We start from the raw sequence: 18,063 nt of genomic DNA on the forward strand, positions 1-18,063 counted from the left end.
AACGCGTTCCCGACTCCTTAATTGCTACAAAGGGATTTTTGGTGGACTTTATAGTCGACTACAGTATATAGTGCACTATAGCAAAACGAGCACACACTAGCAACAATACGTAAGCAGAGAAGAAGGAGAAGAAGAGGACGTTGTGTTCTCAGCGGGGTCAGAGGTGAGCGGCGTTTGTTGACGTTGGCACAAACGCCTAACGAGACGAGCGTCTGCCTGACTTCCGCACGCTAACAACAAACCGTTGCATTCACCCGTTGAACCCCCCCCCCACCAACCCGGACCCTCGTCGCTACGGAAACGGACCCTCTGCACCAGGACTCTGATGGAGTGCGCGACGAAGGGACGGGGACCCGGGCCTCAACCGCAGCTGAGGCGAAAGTGAACCCCCGCATATTTGCGGTCGGGCATTCACAAATTCACCTATTCAGATGTTAACGTGTTAACAAGAAATTCCACGCAAGCATATAATTATGCTGTAACAAACAATAAAGTGGCAAAAGCTAACATGTCATAATGTGGCATTCCACTCAAATGCTAACATGTAATAAACTGTGGCTCAACAGCGAGGTGCGGACCCTGCTCTGATACTTTCAGGTCAGGAGACCGGCAAGCCTACAAAGAGACACGCTAGTCCCTGCAAAGAGGCACCAAAAAAAGCCAAACAGAAGCACAAACAGCGCATGGCAAAGGATTAACGAACTCACCGGCTACAAGGACAGCAGCACAATTCCTGACCCGGTCGCCCGTTTTGACCAGTGCAACAATAGAGCCCACACCTCACCCACTTACAGTATATAGAGAAGGCTGTTTGTGGATTTCAGCTCTGCATTTAATACAGTTGCACCCAGAAACTGGTTACAAATCTGAGCAACTTGGGCATCAGCGGCTCACTGTGCACCCGAATACTGGACTTGATCAGCAACAGAATGTCAGGATGGGAAACAACACCCCATCTACTCTCATTCTGAACATGGGGACACCTCAGGGGTGGGTCCTCAGTCCCCTCCTCTATCCCCTCTTTACACATGACTGCTTAGTGCGCTCCCATTCACCCCAACAACAACTTTGTCAAAATTGCTGACGACACCACCCTTGTGGGACTGATCAGGGGCAACAGCTAGTCAGACGACATGGAGGAGGTGCAGCATTTCAGTCGAAGGTGTGAAATCAACAACCTTGTAGCGAGTATGCCCTGATAGAACAAGGTGCCAACAGCAACCCCCACAACTGATAAACTCTGCATCCCTCCCTGCTGCCCCGCTGAGCCAGACGGTCAAAGGAAGCCTGGTTTATGTCACCCGGACCTTAAACTAATTAACAGCTCCCCTAGAAATCTGGGTTTCCGTTCATCAAAGACCCTTTGTTGTGCAGAACTGAGATGCCGACTAAAAGGATGGTAGGACCTCTTCCCAAATGTGACAAGGAACTCAAAAATAAAGTTCAATGGGCCATTTGCTGTTTTCTCTTCAAAAGTGGCCAAGCCCTCTGGGACAATTGCCGAAACACGGTCGACACCCGCTGGCGGTGGACAGTTACTGCAAGTCTCGCGAACTGTGCCCAGTTTTCACCGAATTTAAATGTCTGTTTTGATATTTTTTGCATGAATGCTCCCAGTGCAAATTATAACACCAATGATTGATTCCCCACAACTGAATCAGATGAGCTGTTTTACCTCACACAAATATTACGTCACAAATATTAAGTGCTCTTAGCCACCACATAAGGCTGAAACACTCATTGCGTAGATTAATCAGAGTGCAATGTAAAAGCTGGGAAGCGATCTCTTTATCTTACATCGAATAATTAATTTCCTATTCCACTGGTATTAAAACCACAGGAAAATTCAAGAATGAATTTTTAAAATCTGAGGCGTGGTCTCTCCTCCTGCTAGCAACCCTCGAGGGCAGCCCTCTTTGCTCCTTGGTATAAAAAGCCAGAGCTTTTGTTCTTCGATGCTCTTTGTTCTCTCCTCCCTGCCTAAGACACCGGCACACCGCCAGGGAGCCCCACCTCTCACAACGAGGTGGCGTAGACGCACTCAACCTTCCTCGCCGCGCCGATGAGCGCGGACGGCAGAAGCAGTCTGTCCGCGCCCCGAAACTGCACTTTGTGAGTGTGGGGGCAGCTTAACCCTTTCCTCGGTACAACTCGGTGTATAATTGGACTTACTTAACGGTCACAGAGGTTCTCAGCTCTCGCATGATCGCCGTACATTCTCATTCCACCCTCACATCACGAGTTTAGTCATTCACCCTACAATTTCTTCTTTACGTATGTTGGCTTGTAATCTTTGCAGTCCAATCCCTCTGCATTGTTTCCCGGTAGTTTTCCCCTTTAGATCAAATTACATTTTCTCGAAAATTCCACTTCTTGTCTCGTTTTTGTGTGAGTGAAACAGTGGAACCACTGTATTCTAGAACTCTTATTTTGTTCAAGTGGCAAACCTTCCAGAATGGAGAGATTGATGAGAGGTTTTTCCTCACTTTTCCTCAACTTTACACACAAAGAGACGTGGTGCCCCTTTACTAGACAAAGATAGTTTGATTATAACGTTAAAGGTATGTCGAATTAAACCGGAAACGAACGCCTGCGTTGACGTATTCTTTTCCAAAATGAATGACACTTTTATCCAAAACCAATATATACGCTACAACCTGGAACTGAATACGGCCAAGATGAAGGAGATGATCATGGACTCAAGATGGATCACTGAGCACACCGCCCTCTATATCAATGGAGAGGAGGTAGAAAGGGTGGAAAGCTTCAAGTTTGTCAGAGTCCACATCTCGGCAGACCTCAACAGGTCAACTAACATCTCGCATTGGGCGGGGAAAGCACATCATAGACTGTACTTCCTCAGGAAACTATGCCCAAAACATGTAGAGATTCCATTCCATTCAATTGTGTTTATATCATGCCTAATCACAACAGAAGTTGTCTCAGAGCAAGTGAACATCACCTGAGCAAGCACTAGGTGACGGAGACAAGGAAAGCTCTACAATGGAGAGCCTCCTGACCTACTGCTGCACAAGTTCTTTCAGAAGCTGTACTGCGAAACACGTGACATGGGTGAAAGCAGCAGAGTGGACGATTGGAGGCCTTCGGGGGCACCTACACTGGCAGACTACCGCAAAAAAAAAACAACTGGGGACTCAATAAGGCCCCCTCCTACCCCAGACACTCACTTTTCTACCCCCTTCCCTCTGGAAATAGCCTGTCCAAGCCTCCATCGCGTCCCAGTTTTCTCTTGGCTGCTGCATCACAAGCCGCAATATCTAAAATATCCCTGAATATCCGATGGGAAGAACGACATCTCCCCGGCCGGCCTGGTGGTGTTACCGAAACTTTGCTCCAGAGCCCACTTCATCCTCCTGGACCCGGCTCCTCCTCGTGTCGAGTCAAGTTTATTTGTTTCGCCCTTAATCACAAAACGAGTTTCAAAGGGCTTCACAGGCCCACACTAGGTAATGATTGACAGCATCCCATAATCGGAACCACCCAATCAAGCAAGGAAAAACTCAAAACCCCATTTGGGGAAAAAGAAAACCTTGAGAAGGCACCGCAGATGGGGTGGATGCCCTTTTCAGGCTGGACCGGGCTGCAATGGATGTCGAACATTTATCACAGTCTGGTGCTGTCCAATGTTAGTTACGATGGCGTATAAGTCCATTTAAAGAGATGAAGCGCCACCTTCAGGCTTGGGGACAAAACTCCCCCTCCTTGTCTCACCGGAGATGCCATGGCAACCGACTGGGCTGCGAGATAGGCGCGCTTGGGAAAGAGTCCAAAGGAAAGTGGGCCTTAGTGTTGAAGATGGGGTTCTTCTCTTGTAGAAATAAGACGATCTTTGTTTGATTTAGAGGCTGAGACGGGAGTGGATTTGGACTATCGCAGAGAGGTTGATTCTATTCCGGAGCCAAAATTGTACGGAATCCCGCAAAAACCATGATTTCCACTCTCATTGACTTTGTCTTAGTTCCCGCTCCCGGTGACTTTCGTGCCCCTCCTGCCCAATCCCGTGATTGAAATTCACTCCCATCACATGGGAACCCACAGAATGCCAGCCTCTAATTTCTATTTGAGTAAGCTGTCTTTTTTTTCAAGCACATTGAGTTACTTTATGCACTATCGAAATAAATTTCCCTTGCCTTTAATCACGGTGTCTTTCTTTGTTACGGTTCTGGTTTTGATTATCTTGAGTTGCTTCTGGTTGTGGTTCTTGTTGGGGTTCTAGTTGTGGTTCTTCCGGTTTTGGTTTTAATTTGGGTTAGGGTTAATGTTTCAGTTTTGATTCTTGGTTCGGGTTCTGTTTGTTTTGTTTTTTGTTCTTTTTAAGGTTCCTCTTCTGGTTGCGTTTTGAATTCTGTTCCGTGTTTGGGTTTTGATTGTTGTTTAGGGTCTGATTCTTGTTCCGGTTTTGCTGGTAGTGCAGGTTCTTCTTTTGTTTCTGATTCTGGTTTTGGTTCTGCTTTGAATCCTGGTTGTGGGTCGTGTCCTTGTTTTGATTTCTGATTTTGATTCTTTTTTGGGGTTCTGGTTGTGTGTGTGGGTTGTTCGTGGTTTGTGTTGTCTGTTGGGCTGTTGACGCTAACTTCCGTAGCGTTGCCGTGACGACATGGACCCCACCTTTGTGGGGGGGGGGGGGAGGAGTTGGTTCACGAGAACTCCCGTAATGTGACTCCCAACTTTCTTAACTTTCTTCATCGTCACAGAATATTGGCGAACGTTGTTAGTTTTGTTTGACCAGAGGCAACGGCGTGAGAAGCTGACAGCTGACTATCTACGCTATGGTTACACACACAACACATTTTATCACACAAAAAAAACACGCATGTGCAGTCACACACACTCACTTACACACATACACTAGTGTACACGCTCACACACACTTACACACACACCAAAACACACAAAACTGCATACACACAGACACACTCACGTGCACGCACGCACACACATAGACAAAGATGCGTACACACAAACACATAAGCAGGCAGACGCACACACACACTCAAACACACTTGCAAGTTAATGATCAACAGTGGAGCCAAGATGCAGTGAGAGTTGGAGCGAGCGCGACGACGGGAAGAAAAACAACAAGAACATCTTGACTGGAGGCAGCACAACCTTCAAAACCTCAAAACCTTCAGAACCTCCGAAACTTAAGAACCGCAGAACCTGCTGGTTCTTCTTCATCTTCTTCTTCCTGGTCATGTGATGTGTGACGTGTCAAATGGACATCGCTGCTATGATGGACGAGCTGACGGACGCGATGGAGGACGGACAGCGAGGTAGGATCGAGGGGTGTCCCTATCCAATATTTTTGCAATCCATTTCCCCACTCGATTATTCCATCAATTGATCAGTTACTGGTTTGCCCCGTAACATCAATCAGAAAATCTGCAAAAATGTTGACAATCCTTGAAAGGTGCAACCTTCTTCCATTTCGGTTTCGAGCAATCATGTCATCAACCTGTAGTCATGTTCGTTAGCGTAGCATACACAGGAAGTCAGCTAACGTGTTTCCAAGTTAGGTCGCATGACATTCCTCATAGAGTGGATCATTTTCCAAAGTAAAAGCAGACGTTTGCAAATGTATTATTTGGATTCGACGCAAAGATAATCTGTCTTCTTTCTTGGGGCACTGCAGAAATCAGACAACATTCACTGTTGAGAGGCTGAAATCACAGGATTTGGACAATTATTTTCAAAAAGGGTCTCCAAACAATTAATCGGTTTTCAAAATAGTTGCCGATTAATTTGCTAATCAATGAGTAGTCGAATAATCGATTCATTGGTGCACCTCCAGTAGGATCCCAAGGCAAATCATCCATTGTCATCACACGCCTTGGCGCTAACATGCTCAAGCTAAAGGTGCATTGCGAATGCTAATGATGCTAACAAAAGACAGTTCTTTGACTTTGTCCTTATAGCTGACATCATCATGGGTGTGTTAAGTTAGCATGCTAACTTAGCTCGTCATCATACACCTTGGTGCTAACATGCAAAAGCTAACAAATGTGTTGCTAATGATAATGACGCAAACAAAACACCTTTCTTTGACTTTGTCCTGACAGGTGACATCATTGTGGGCGTTTTAGGTTAGCACGCTAACTTAGCATGCTACCTTAGCTCGTCATCATACACCTTGGAGTTAACATGCTAAAGCTAACAAGTGCATTGCTTATGCTAATGATGCTAATAAAAGACGTTTCTTTGACCTTGTCCTAACGGGTGACATCATCGTGGGCGTGTTAAGTTAGCATGCTAAGTTAGCTTAGCTGCAATAACATTGCTTGATGAAGGCCACTTTGACGACGAAGACACACAGCTGTCTCCCTCTCACACTTTTGTGGTCGGTACTTCAAACTTTCACTTCCTGTCTCACTGTACGTGTTTCTGACTGTCCCCTCGTCTCCCTGTCTCGCTTTCTCACTGCGTGTGCACTTGGTCACCTGTCATTGAAAGCCTGCCTGTCGCACTGCAAGTCTAAATACATCTGTCTATCCGCACGCCCGTCTGTCTTCATGTCTCCCTGCACGCTTTCTGACGACTGTCTCGTTGCCCCGCTTCGTGCTTCTGTGCGACAGTCCGCCTTTGTCCCCGCCGCCCTGTTCTGTCTTACGTCCGCGTCCCTGTCCGGGCGACTTTAAAGCGCCTCTAAGTTCTAAGCGGCCTTAGTGCGCGTGTGGCATCGGGGTGAAGTCGTCGCCTCCGTGTCACCTTGCGAACCCGACAGTCTGAAAAAGTTGCAGCGTGGACCTCAAATGTTGTGCACTGGCATCATCTTCATCTCTTCATATATGTGTGGAGTGCATGAGAGGTGCAAAAACTCATCGATTAGCAAATTAATCGACTATTTTGATCATCAATTGTCCAGGATTTGGACGGAAAATTGTCCAAATCCTTACTTAGCGTGTCGGCCTCGTGACAGCAGATATTCTCCGATTTCTGTGGCTCTCCATAAACGCAGACCGATGATTTTTGGAAATGTGAGACATTTGCAAACGTCTGCTTTTACTTTGGAAAACAACGATCACGTTAGGGACTAAATCAGATGATAATCAATTTGTTTGCGCATTTTGATATGCTTGATATGTTCTGTTTTTGAGTAAAGGGATGCAAATTAAAACATTCATTATCTGATTCATCGATTGATCCGACCAATAATAGAGATTAATCAATTATTGAAAGAATTGTTGGTTGCAGAACCTATTCTATTGAATTGAATTGAAAATGTAATTTCCGTCCCTTTTATTCAGAAGCAGGAGATGACTTCACGTTGACAGTGCAGCTAGCTCATGCACAAACATGAATTGATTCTGACTCAGTTGCTGGTTTGGCCCGTAACAAAATCATCAAAATGTGGACGATTGCTTTTCAAAGTAAAATCTTTTATTTTGAAAGATAATCGCTTCGCTTTCATGGGCGACGACACAAATCCGAGAATATTGTGCTTTTGAGAGGCCGACATTCCGAGCGTTTGGACAACTTTCAGTTAAACTAGTTCTCTAAAGCGATTATCAAAACAGTTGTCGATTGATTTGCTGATCGATTAGTTGCCGATTCATCGATGGATTACCGCACCTCTGATACGGACTGTTTTTCCTTTGCTAAATGTATTCCAGAGGTTTCCCTGCATCATTCCGCCTGCTACCAGAACGAGCCGGTCACTCACCTACTGGACGGAGGACACGCGGCCTGGGACAGGTGGGACGCACACGCGTGGAAAAAGTTCCCGTTTTACGCACACGCACGAGGGCACACGTGAGGTCCGGCTCCGAGGAGGACGGTGCGGAGGATTTGTCCGAGCGTGCTGCGGCGGAGGCCGGGAGCGTGTGTGCTGGAATGAGGCGGCGGGCGGGGGGACGCGCGCATATAACAGCCGCCCACCCTCCGCGCACGCACGCACGCACGCACGCATGCACATGCCCCACCCTTAAAAAAGACCTGACTTTTGACTTTTTACATGGAACTATTTTTTTACATATATTTCTCCACATTTTGCAACAGAGAGCACTTTTTCAAATGCTGTTAAAATGGGGGGGGGGGGGGGGGGAGTACAGCGGGGACCAATCCCTGCTGCTGCAAAAAAAAAAAAAAACAACTAAAATAATGCAACTCATTGATGCTGCCCCCTGCGATTGGCCGGCGACCAGTTCAGGGTGTGCCCCGCCTCTCGCCCGGAGATAGCTGGGATAGGCTCCAGCACGCCCGCGACCCGCCCGAGGAGAAGCGGAACGGAAGATGAACGAATGAATGACGCTGGCCCTCAAAATGTTTAGAACCTACCAAGACAGAAGTAGACTTCTTCCACCAGAAAGAAAAAGTTTGTTTCTAGCTTTTTCCGTTTTTGAATAATTGGCAGCCAAACATGGTCGGCTTCACCAAACGAGCTTTTTGTGAAAAGAAACATGTCGAGCAGAACAGCGACTTCGACGAGAATATTTTTTTGTTTCCGCGACACCTCCAAGTGGCGCGCGTGCGCAATCGGGGGTGGACGTCCGAACGGGTTTTTTGTGGGCATCGCAGTAGTTTACAAACCAGAGTTTGGCAGACAAGCTAGATCCAAACGATCCAAAAACACTCATTTCATTTCAAACTCATGTCGCAACGTTAGCCTACAAAGTAAATGGCTTACAGATGATTTGATTTTAGAAAACAGCACCAACAAAACCCGACACAAGTGGCGGAGACTCTCCACCACTTCTGCTAACAACCCAGACTAAACTTAGAGGAGCTCCTAACTGGCATGTAACCAATTTATCTTAGAACAGTCCAGATCTATGACTTCAGGATACTTCCTTGACACCAATTACGTCCTATGTCTTAGCTCGGGCTCCATCTTGTGACATTTTAGGGCATTGCAGCAAAAACCCAATTATGCCAATAAGCGACTTTTCAGACGAGGATAAGTTCCACACGAGAGGGGAAAAAAATCCTTCCCCGCCCCCTCACCTTTCTTTGTTAAGTGTCCTGCTGTGAAATAGTTGACCTTTCACCCTTCAGGAGGGGAAGGTCTAATTTGGACAAGTGCTGGTACCCCGGCGAGTGACCCCACGCACGCACACGCGCACACTCTGCAACAATGTCCAGTGTGCCAGCAGGGTTTGCTCCTGTTGAGAAGGCAAAGGTCACGCAGGAGCCCGCGTGTGTGCGTGAGCTCGGAATGTTCTCAAGTGGACGCCGACTGGAATGTGTGCCACCGCACGCAAACGGCCTGTGCGCCACTTGACAAAACTTTGTGCGGGGGGCCGGCGGGGGGGGGCGGGCTTCCGTTCGGGTTCCCAGTGCACAAAGAAAGCGTCGTAAAGACGAGACGGATGACTTTGTGTGTGGAAATACATCTTCTAGCGACAGATAGAGCGACACAAATATTCCATTTTTTTTTAATCATGTTTTGTTCAGACACATACAAAGAAATAACTCTTACACCAATACAGTTATATATAAGAATAACATTTGTACATTTTCAATGTACGTCCAGTCTGTGTCCTTTTTTTCCTTTACAAACAAGAAAGCAACATAGAAACCGTAGATTGACAACACAGGAAAACAATGACAAGGTTACGCGGCGCTAAGACGTGTCAGTCTTTCGCATGCCGCAATTTCCTGCATTTTGGTTGGATATGTTCTGACAATGTCTGATTTGTAGACATCTCCCAAATTCTGAATAATAACAATACTTTATTTGTCTCGCGTGTGACTGACGACCCTCTCGCCCAATCAGGCGAGCGGAGCCGGCCTGCCAATCGTTGGCGCCTCGGGGCGGAGCGCTCGGCGACCAGAGCGTCGTCATACTGCACGCCAAAGTCGCCCAGAAGTCTTACGGCAACGAGAAGAGGTGCACGCCCGCGTTCATGTCTTCGCCGTGTCCATTCATGTGTTCATCACGTCCGTCCGGTGTTAGTCTCAGGCATTCATGTGTTCACTATCTCCATTGTTTCAATTCATGTGTCCATCACATCCATTCTGTTTGTCTGGGCCGTTCATGTGTTCACCATGTCTATTCATATGTTCATTGTGTTCAGTGTTTGTTTGCATGTTTCATTTCCATATTTGTGGCCGACTGGTTAGGGCGCTTTCCTCCCACATCCCAAAACCACCGACTCTGAATTGCCCGTAGGTGTGAATGGTTGTCTGTTTGTATGTGCCCTGCGATTGGCCGGCGACCGGTTCCGGGTGTACCTGAAGATTGCTGGGATAGGCCCCAGCACGCCCGCGACCCGCGTGAGGGGAAGCGGAACAGAAAATGAATGAATGAATGTTTCATTCATGTGTTCATCACATCCATAGTATCCTATTGAAGATTTCAACTCCTCCTTTAATGCGCGTCGATTGTGTGAGTGTATTTTGTTTTGTTTTGTCTTTAGGTTCTTCTGTCCTCCTCCGTGCGTTTACATCGGCGGCAATATTTGGAGGTTGATGCACGACCTCCTACAAGGTGAACACGCTTCTTTGTCAGAGGCGGACGGCCGTCCCGTTATCATCGTTATCATCTTACTTCCTGTCCGACTTCCTGTGCAGCGAGCGTGTGCGGCGGTGGCGGCGCCGTGCGCGGCTACATGTGCGTGGACAGCGCCGCGCTGACCCACAGCGACGCCTACAAGCTCAACTTTGAAACGCTGCCCGACACGGTAAAAAAAATTCACGTGTCGATCTCGTCCGTTCGTGTCTATTTGTGTTCATGTTCCTTCATGTGTCAATCATGTCAGTTCATGTGTTCATCAGATCCATTCATTCGTGTTCCTAACATAATAAACATTAGCATGCGGCTACGTCACGCTTGCTTTGTTTCCGCGCTCCGACCGGCTGTGGACAAGCTGCTGACCTTTGAACCCGCATGACAGCGTTGAGCCCGGCTCAGACAATGGCAGCTTTTCAGCGCACGAAGACAAATATGCTAACACATTAGCATCTTTGTTTTGTCCGACGGCACACAACAAACTTCAGATGATCTCATACGACAGCAACATCGGCGTCATCAAAAGTGTTTTCTTTTCCGTCAAACGTAATAACACCAAACATGTTAGCTATGGTAGCCACATCGCGGACATCACTCATGTCGGTGACGCTAGCGACATGTGGCTAACCTTCGTCGCTTTGCTGAGCAATATTATGTCAATGTCAATATGGTTAGCAACATGAGTGATATTAGCAACTTTAGCCACTTGAGGCCACGTGCACACATATGGTAGCAATGTCAACTATGTTGGATATTTCAGCGTATTAGCGATGAGTGACAATAACGTTGTTAGCATAGTGAGCAATGTTGGCGTTGTTGTTGTTTGTGTCACGTGACCGTTCAGGCGGGGATGTTGGCGTGCGCCAAGTCTTTGTTCATCTCGGACCAGGACAAGAGGAAACACTTCCGCCTCCTCCTTAGGCTCTTCCTGGAAGTGGGCTCCAGCAGACAGGAAGTGGGCTCCTTCCACAGCCGCCCGATCAAAGTCATCTCCAAACCGTCGCAGAAGAGACAAACCATGAAGAATGCGGACCGTCAGTACACACCGCAGTCCGCTTCCTGTCAACCACTTCCTGTGTGCGCATGTATCACATGTGCATGTGTTTGTGTGTTTCAGTGTGTATCTCAGCCAGTTCGCGTGTTGCGTTGTTCAACCGCCTTCGCTCTCAGACAGTCAGCACTCGCTACCTGGCCGTGGAGGGCGGGGCATTCGTCGCCAGTGCCCGACAGTGGACCGCCTTCGCCATCACGCTACGTTCGTTAGCACTGTTAGCAATGTTAACCACATTTGCAACATTAGCCGCTTCAGGACGTGCACGTCAATTTGGACACGCGTGGCCTGAAGTGGCTAACGTTGCTAATATCGCTAACTTCACTAACATTGTGGATGTTGCTGATATTGCTGAGCAGTTAGCAGCTGTTAGCAACAATCGTGATTTTCGCAACATTAGCTACTTTGGGGCGGCACGGTGGACAACAGGTTAGAGCGTCTGCCTCACAGTTCTGAGGTCCGCGGTTCAATCCCCGGCCCCTCCGTCAGTAACATTATGTTGCACAATGTTAGCACGTTCATTCTACATCCGTTGCATTAGCAACAATGTCAGTGATGTTAGCGACATTAGCAACTCAGGATGCTCGATATCACCCTTTTTTTTCAGACCGATGCAAATACGAGCATTTACTCTTGAGTACTCACGGATACGATAGCGAGTACCGATGCCGCTCGTATTTTTGATTCCGATTAAGGACATTTTTTTTCTTTCTGACGCACATGACGATTTGCCAAACTGCCGCAGTGTCGCGCCAACTACTGGCGAGGAGGACTTGCGACATGTCAGGTTTTTGTTTCAGCGGCCGGTCTCGGCACCCTTCAGGCGTACCCGATACGTTGAGCAGTAGGGAGTACGGATGTAAGGGAAGGAGTGAGGAAGCGAGGAAAGAAGGACATGACAAAAGGATACAAGGGAAGCAGTAAAGGAGCAAGGACGGATGAAGGAGGATGTGAAGAAGTCAGCGGCCACCCAGCCTCCAAGCGTCTCGTGTGTTTCGCTCCGTGTGTTTGTTTAACTCCCACCTCGGACCACCCGGCAGCTCCTCGCTCGGCTCGTCCGCCCGTCCGGCGCGCGACGATTACACGCATGCAACTTACTAAGGCGTGTGTGTGTGTTTGCGTGTTTGTGTAGTGGAGGATCATCGCGCCGAGCATCAAGGCGACTTTGTCCTGAGTGAAGGATTCGTCTGTTACGGTTCTGTGGTCCAACTTGTGTGCACTGAGACTGGACTCGCTCTGCCCCCCATGGTAACACACACACACACACACACACACAAATGCTATATCGCCACGGTGACGCCTTGGCCAAGACTCCTTTTGTATCGGCTCTCCATGTCCAAAACCATAAATCCAAAAGTAGTTTAGGATGATCGATTCTAAACTAAAATGTCGAATAGATAGTTTCCAGTACGAAATTGACTGCGTTTGCCGCTGCCAACACACCTGGCACGTCCACGTCAATCAGTGAGCCTGCCGTCCCATAAACAACACATAGGGGGAGCAATCGTTCCGAATGAGGCCAAAAGAACCCGGGTCACCTGTGACGGAATATCCTCTTCAACCCGCCTACGTTACCAAACACGTCACACGAGCAATTTGGCCCCAACAACTTTAGTCGTAGTCGGCGTTTGTTCACGTGTATGCTTTGTGTTTGCGCGTGTGTACGTGTAGGCGTGTCGGACGGCTTATGATGTCCTTAACAGTCCTGGCCGCTACGGCTGCCTATTGACCTTTGGCCTTTTGGGTATCTGTGCGCTTCGCCGAGGTTTTCCTGTCTTTTTTCCTTTTCGCCCGTCAGCCCTTTTGGCTTCGTGCTTCCGTACGTTGCTTTTCTGTCGGAAGCAGATGTCCGTCGTCACGGCGGGGAAGCGGCGAGGCCTCGGAAACCAAAACACACACACAGACGCCGACGTTGCCGTGCCCGCGCGGCGTCGGGTTGCTACGACAACACTGAAAAACGCATGGTCTGCGTTTCTGCGCAGCAGAAAGAGCGCAGACAGCATACACGCCTTTTGTCCATACTGCGCCGTCTTGAGATCCGACTTGGATTCCAGTATTCCCAATCATCTTCCTCCATTGAACGGAAACCGAATTTATCCGTCGCAGCCCCCCGAAAAAACACCCTAAATGTGTTTTTTGGAACGTGATTGAGTAGTCGATGAATCATTTCAGCTTCACTATTTCCTCCAATTGCATTTATGACTCGAATTCCTTCCGTGACCGTGTTTTTGTTGTTTGTTTGTTTGTTTTGTCTTGAGGTGATCCGGAAGGTAAACAAGCAGCACGTCGTCTCGTGCGTGGACGAGCCCGTGTCTCAGCTGCACAAATGCGCCCTGGAGATGCGAGAGTCGCCGCGAGCCTTCCTGGCCGTCGCCAACGACGCCGTCGTGCTGCACCGGGTGGGCGCCGGACGGGGGGGGCGTGGCCTCGACCCGGCGCAGTCGGCCATTTTGCCGTATCGGTCGGGACCGTTTCACAGCGGAGCCTTGACTTTGAAGTTTTCAATTTATGAATGGAATACTTTAAATGGCAAATGTTTACAGGAAGCTAATCTTGAGCAAGCTTCTCCCCTCGCAGGCGGCGTCCAGCGAGCGGGAGGCCGGCCGAGCGCTCCTGAACGACGGCTCGTGCTGGACCGTCATCGGCGTGGAGGTGGTGGAATTCGCCTTCTGCCGGGGAGACGCCGCCAGCGTCCGCACGCCCGTCACGCCGTTTCCCGACGTCGCCGGCCTGGAAGTCAGTCACACGCTCACTCATTCATTTTCAACGCATTCATTCTTTCATACAACATTCAAGCCGTCATATGCGCTCGTTCATTCAAACTCGTTTATTCCCAACGTGCATGTGCTCCGCAAACATGTCAATACGCCGATGCATTCACTTGTTCAACATTCATTCATTCATTCAGTCAGTCAGTCACTCCATTCATTCGTTCATTCATGGCATTTGAATGCAACATATTCACCCATTCATTCAGTCAACATTCCAAGCTTCATATTCATTCCTTCACTCACTCAAACATGTCAGCAGTCCTCATTCATTCATAAGAGGTCAGTGCTCCGCATTCATTTCTTCACAGCACATCAATCCCCCGCATTGATTTATTCCCAATTGGTCTGTTATTCAATTTATTGACATTCATTCATTCATTCATTCTTGACACATTCATTCAACATATGCACTCCTTCACCCATCAATACTCCACATGATTGATTCACTCATTCAACATTCGACCCTTCATTTGTCACCCACTCCATGTCCATTCGTTCATTTACATCATGCGAAACATCAATTTCGGCGGCACTGGTTAGAGCGTCCGCCTCGCAGTTGTGAGGACCCGGGTTCAATCCCGTGTGGACTTTGCGTGTTCTCCCCGCCGTGCCTGCGTGGCTTTTCTCCGGGTACTCCGCTTTCCTCCCACGTCCCCAAAACCTGCGTTCATTGGAGACTCTAAATTGCCCGCAGGTGTGAACGGTTGTTTGTTTCTGTGTGCCCTGCGATTGGCCGGCAACCCGTTCAGCGTGTACCCCGCCTCCCGCCCGATGACGGCCGGCATAGGCTCGGTCGGGCACTCCCGCGACCCTCGTGAGGAGAAGCGGCTCAGGAAATGGGTTTCATTCCCGCATTCCGTCTTGGAGCCTTCAACGCCTCCCGTCCGTTCAGTCCTTGTTTTGTCGGAACTCGTCCGCTCCTTCGCAACCTCCGCAATACTTGACAGTCGTCCGTGCGTCTGTCTCCCAAGCTGAACGGCGGCGGGCACGTGGCCACCTTGGAGCTCCACGGCGACAACTTCGGGCCTCACCTCAAAGTTTGCTTCGGCGCCAGCGAGGCCGACACCATGTTCAAGTAAGTTTGGCCAGCGCGGCCTAACGAGACAAAATACAAACTGCAAACCCAAATGGGAATTGTAAACCGCTTGAAACCCTAACCGTTGCTTGAAACCCGCCTTCGAAATCCTTGAAACCCCAATCTGCAACCGTCCGCCTCGGTTGACCCTTGAAACCCTCACGCGCGCTCTAAACCTGAACTGCAAACATTGAATTTATAAAACTCGACTACTTTTCCATTTGAAAGCCGAACGTTTGGCTTCCCCCTCGGAGGCTCACGGCGGGCGGCGCAAATATGCCCAAGCTCAGCGGCGGCGGCCGTGTTTGCGCAGCGCCGCCATCCGCAGAGCGGACCCTGTGGCTCAGCCGCCGCCTGACCCCGACTTGCACCTCTTTATGCTGACGAACTGGAAATCGGAACCCTCGCTTGAAACCCAACTTTGGAACCTTAACTCTGGCGTGAAACGGATTTCACTTCCGGGAGCGAACGCTGTCCGAGACCGAGACCGGAAATAACCCGTGACGACGTTGAACCGTTAAAGATTGAATCATTTCATCTTCTTTTAAATACATTTAGCAGGCAAAAACCTCCAATATGAAAAGAAATTGAACAAAAAAAATCCTTGTATGTTTTTCAAAATGAAGATTTCAAGAAGAGCTCGGTTGCATTATTTCCTGTAAGTTCCAAAAGAGACTGCGGCCAAGCGTGGGCCAAGCGTGCACGCCGGGGTCTCGTAATGACGACAATTGAGGTTTTTGGAAATATTCATCTCACGAGGAAAAAAATCGTCGCTTGCAGTTAACGTTACGTTTGCGTTCGAGAGGCCGGCGGAAGTTGGACGTCTAAGACTGCAGAATTTGCACGCTGCAGAGCGCTCTTTTCTTTTTGCGTCTCGTTTCACACGTACGAGGAAGCCAAATTCGCTTACCGTCGCCGGTCGCGAGGGCGGCGACCTCGGAAGAAAAAGAAATTCGAAGGGTCGGGGGGCGGGGCGTCTCGAGATGCTTATCGATGCGGCGCAAATGAAGCGACCCCGCAAGCGACACAAGGCGAAAGTGGTCTTTCGAAACGCACTCAGTCCATTGGGCTCAAGTCTGTCAAATGCTGCTCATCTCCTGTTACTTCCAGTGTTCCACAGGGTTCTGCTCTTGGCCTTCTTCTGTTTCGAATTTTCCACTGGATGACACCCACGTCCACCTTGCTAACTTTTTGTTGTTGTTGCGTATCTGCTTTGGAAGGTGACCTCGGGTGCATCTGGGAATAAAGTGGCGCATCATACGGTTCCAAAGCCAAAACCTTAATGAAATTCTACAACAGGCATCAAGGCCTCATTTTTGGACCCCAACCCTAAGCTCTACTTTGAAACCTTAACCCAGGCCTAGAACCTAACTTTTAAAGCCTAACCCTTACTTGAAACCCTACCTTAAAACCCTCATTCCTTATTTGAAACCATGACCCTGGCTTGAAACCCTAATTTCAAATCCTAACCCTGGCTTGAAAGCCAACTTCGAAACCTTAACCCTGGCTCGAAACCTGACTTTGAAACCCTAAAGCCGGCTTGAAGCCCAACTTTGAAATCCTAACTGTGGCATGAAACCCTAATTTCAAACCCTAGCCCTTATTTGAAACCCTAACCCAGGCTTCAAACCCTCACTTTAGACTGACTTGAAGCCTGACTTTGAAACCTTAACCTCGGCTCAAAACCTGCTTATTGAACTTCTTGTGCGTAGGTCCGCAAAGTCCCTCGTATGCGTGGTTCCTGACGTGTGCGTGTTGCGCTGTGGTTGTCGTGGCCACAGCGGTCAAGGAGGTCGTTGTCACAGCGGCGCGGTGACGGTGCCCATCTCTCTGCGGCGACGGTGCGACGGCGTCCTCTACCGCACCGCCTTCAGCTTCACGTACACGCCGGAGCTCCGCCAGCCGCAGCGTCGCCCGGCGCGGCCGCCCGACGCCGACGGCGCGCGCCAGGACGACGCCCTGCTGGAGAGCATACATCACGAGTTCGCCAGAAGCAACTTCCACCTCTTCACGCAGCCTTGAAACCCTAACAGAGACTTCTAAGCCTAACTTGAAACCTTATTCCAAGCTAGAAACCCAAATTTGAAGTTTTAACCATGGCTAGAAACCCTAATTCCTAACCCTAACTTGAAACCTTAACCTTGGCTCGGAAACCTGTTTTTGAAACCCGAACCTCGTTTAAACCTTTACGACATCCAGAAATAAAAACATCAGATCATCATCTGCGTGTGTTGATGTTCTGTGCGTGTATTTTGTATGTTTTCCAAACCTAACCCTAACCCAAAGGCAGAAACCTTAATCCTGCTCGACACGTCATTTGTAACGCTAAATTCAAATCCCATTTTAAAACCCAAATTGATGCTTCAACTTGAAACCCTAATTGGACACCTTATCCCTCGCCTGACGCGCCAACGAAGCCACGGTTGGAACCCTACCCGTCCGAACTGCGTGGCATTTAAGGCAGCGGCGCCCTCTCGTGGCCACGCGGACGACGACAAGTGTAAACCTGCAAGCAGATTTTTGCCGACCGTGGATGAATGCCATATTTGGGGGTTTTCCAGTGGAATCATAAGAAAACTGGATGGGGAAGAAGACAAGATCGTAGAGAACAAAAAGTCCAACCCCAAGTAACCCCCCGAAAACTTGACTCAACCCTGAATTTGAAACCCTAATTTCAACCGCTCCCTCTTGACTTGGA

At 48.8% G+C, this 18,063-nt stretch overlaps 2 protein-coding genes across 3 annotated transcripts in view; one reads left to right on the top strand and one right to left on the bottom strand.

Annotated features, from left to right (window-relative positions):
- The window catches only part of matn4 (matrilin 4), a 23,765-nt gene extending 15,927 nt beyond the window's left edge, over window positions 1-7,838 (bottom strand). The window contains exon 1 of the mRNA XM_061785520.1: window positions 7,682-7,838. The gene's annotated coding sequence lies outside the window, so the exon portion shown is untranslated. The remainder of the gene's footprint in view (window positions 1-7,681) is intronic.
- On the top strand, window positions 4,472-17,982 carry LOC133483794 (recombining binding protein suppressor of hairless-like protein). 2 transcript variants are annotated; one of them, XM_061785528.1, is made up of 12 exons: window positions 4,472-5,294; window positions 7,632-7,713; window positions 9,734-9,847; window positions 10,377-10,447; window positions 10,531-10,640; window positions 11,313-11,502; window positions 11,586-11,723; window positions 12,652-12,767; window positions 13,778-13,918; window positions 14,063-14,255; window positions 15,262-15,365; window positions 17,078-17,254. In XM_061785528.1, the coding sequence occupies exons 1-12, from the start codon at window positions 5,237-5,239 to the stop codon at window positions 17,108-17,110; spliced, it is 1,350 nt and encodes a 449-aa protein (XP_061641512.1). In that variant the 5' UTR covers window positions 4,472-5,236; the 3' UTR covers window positions 17,111-17,254. The 2 variants fall into 2 exon arrangements, with proteins under 2 accessions (XP_061641512.1, XP_061641511.1); XM_061785527.1 differs by having other exon boundaries at window positions 4,474-5,294; window positions 14,097-14,255; window positions 17,078-17,982.
- The last annotated feature ends 81 nt before the right edge of the window (window positions 17,983-18,063 follow it).

Source organism: Phyllopteryx taeniolatus, chromosome 9, assembly GCF_024500385.1.
Source record: "Phyllopteryx taeniolatus isolate TA_2022b chromosome 9, UOR_Ptae_1.2, whole genome shotgun sequence".
Taxonomy (NCBI): domain Eukaryota; kingdom Metazoa; phylum Chordata; class Actinopteri; order Syngnathiformes; family Syngnathidae; genus Phyllopteryx; species Phyllopteryx taeniolatus.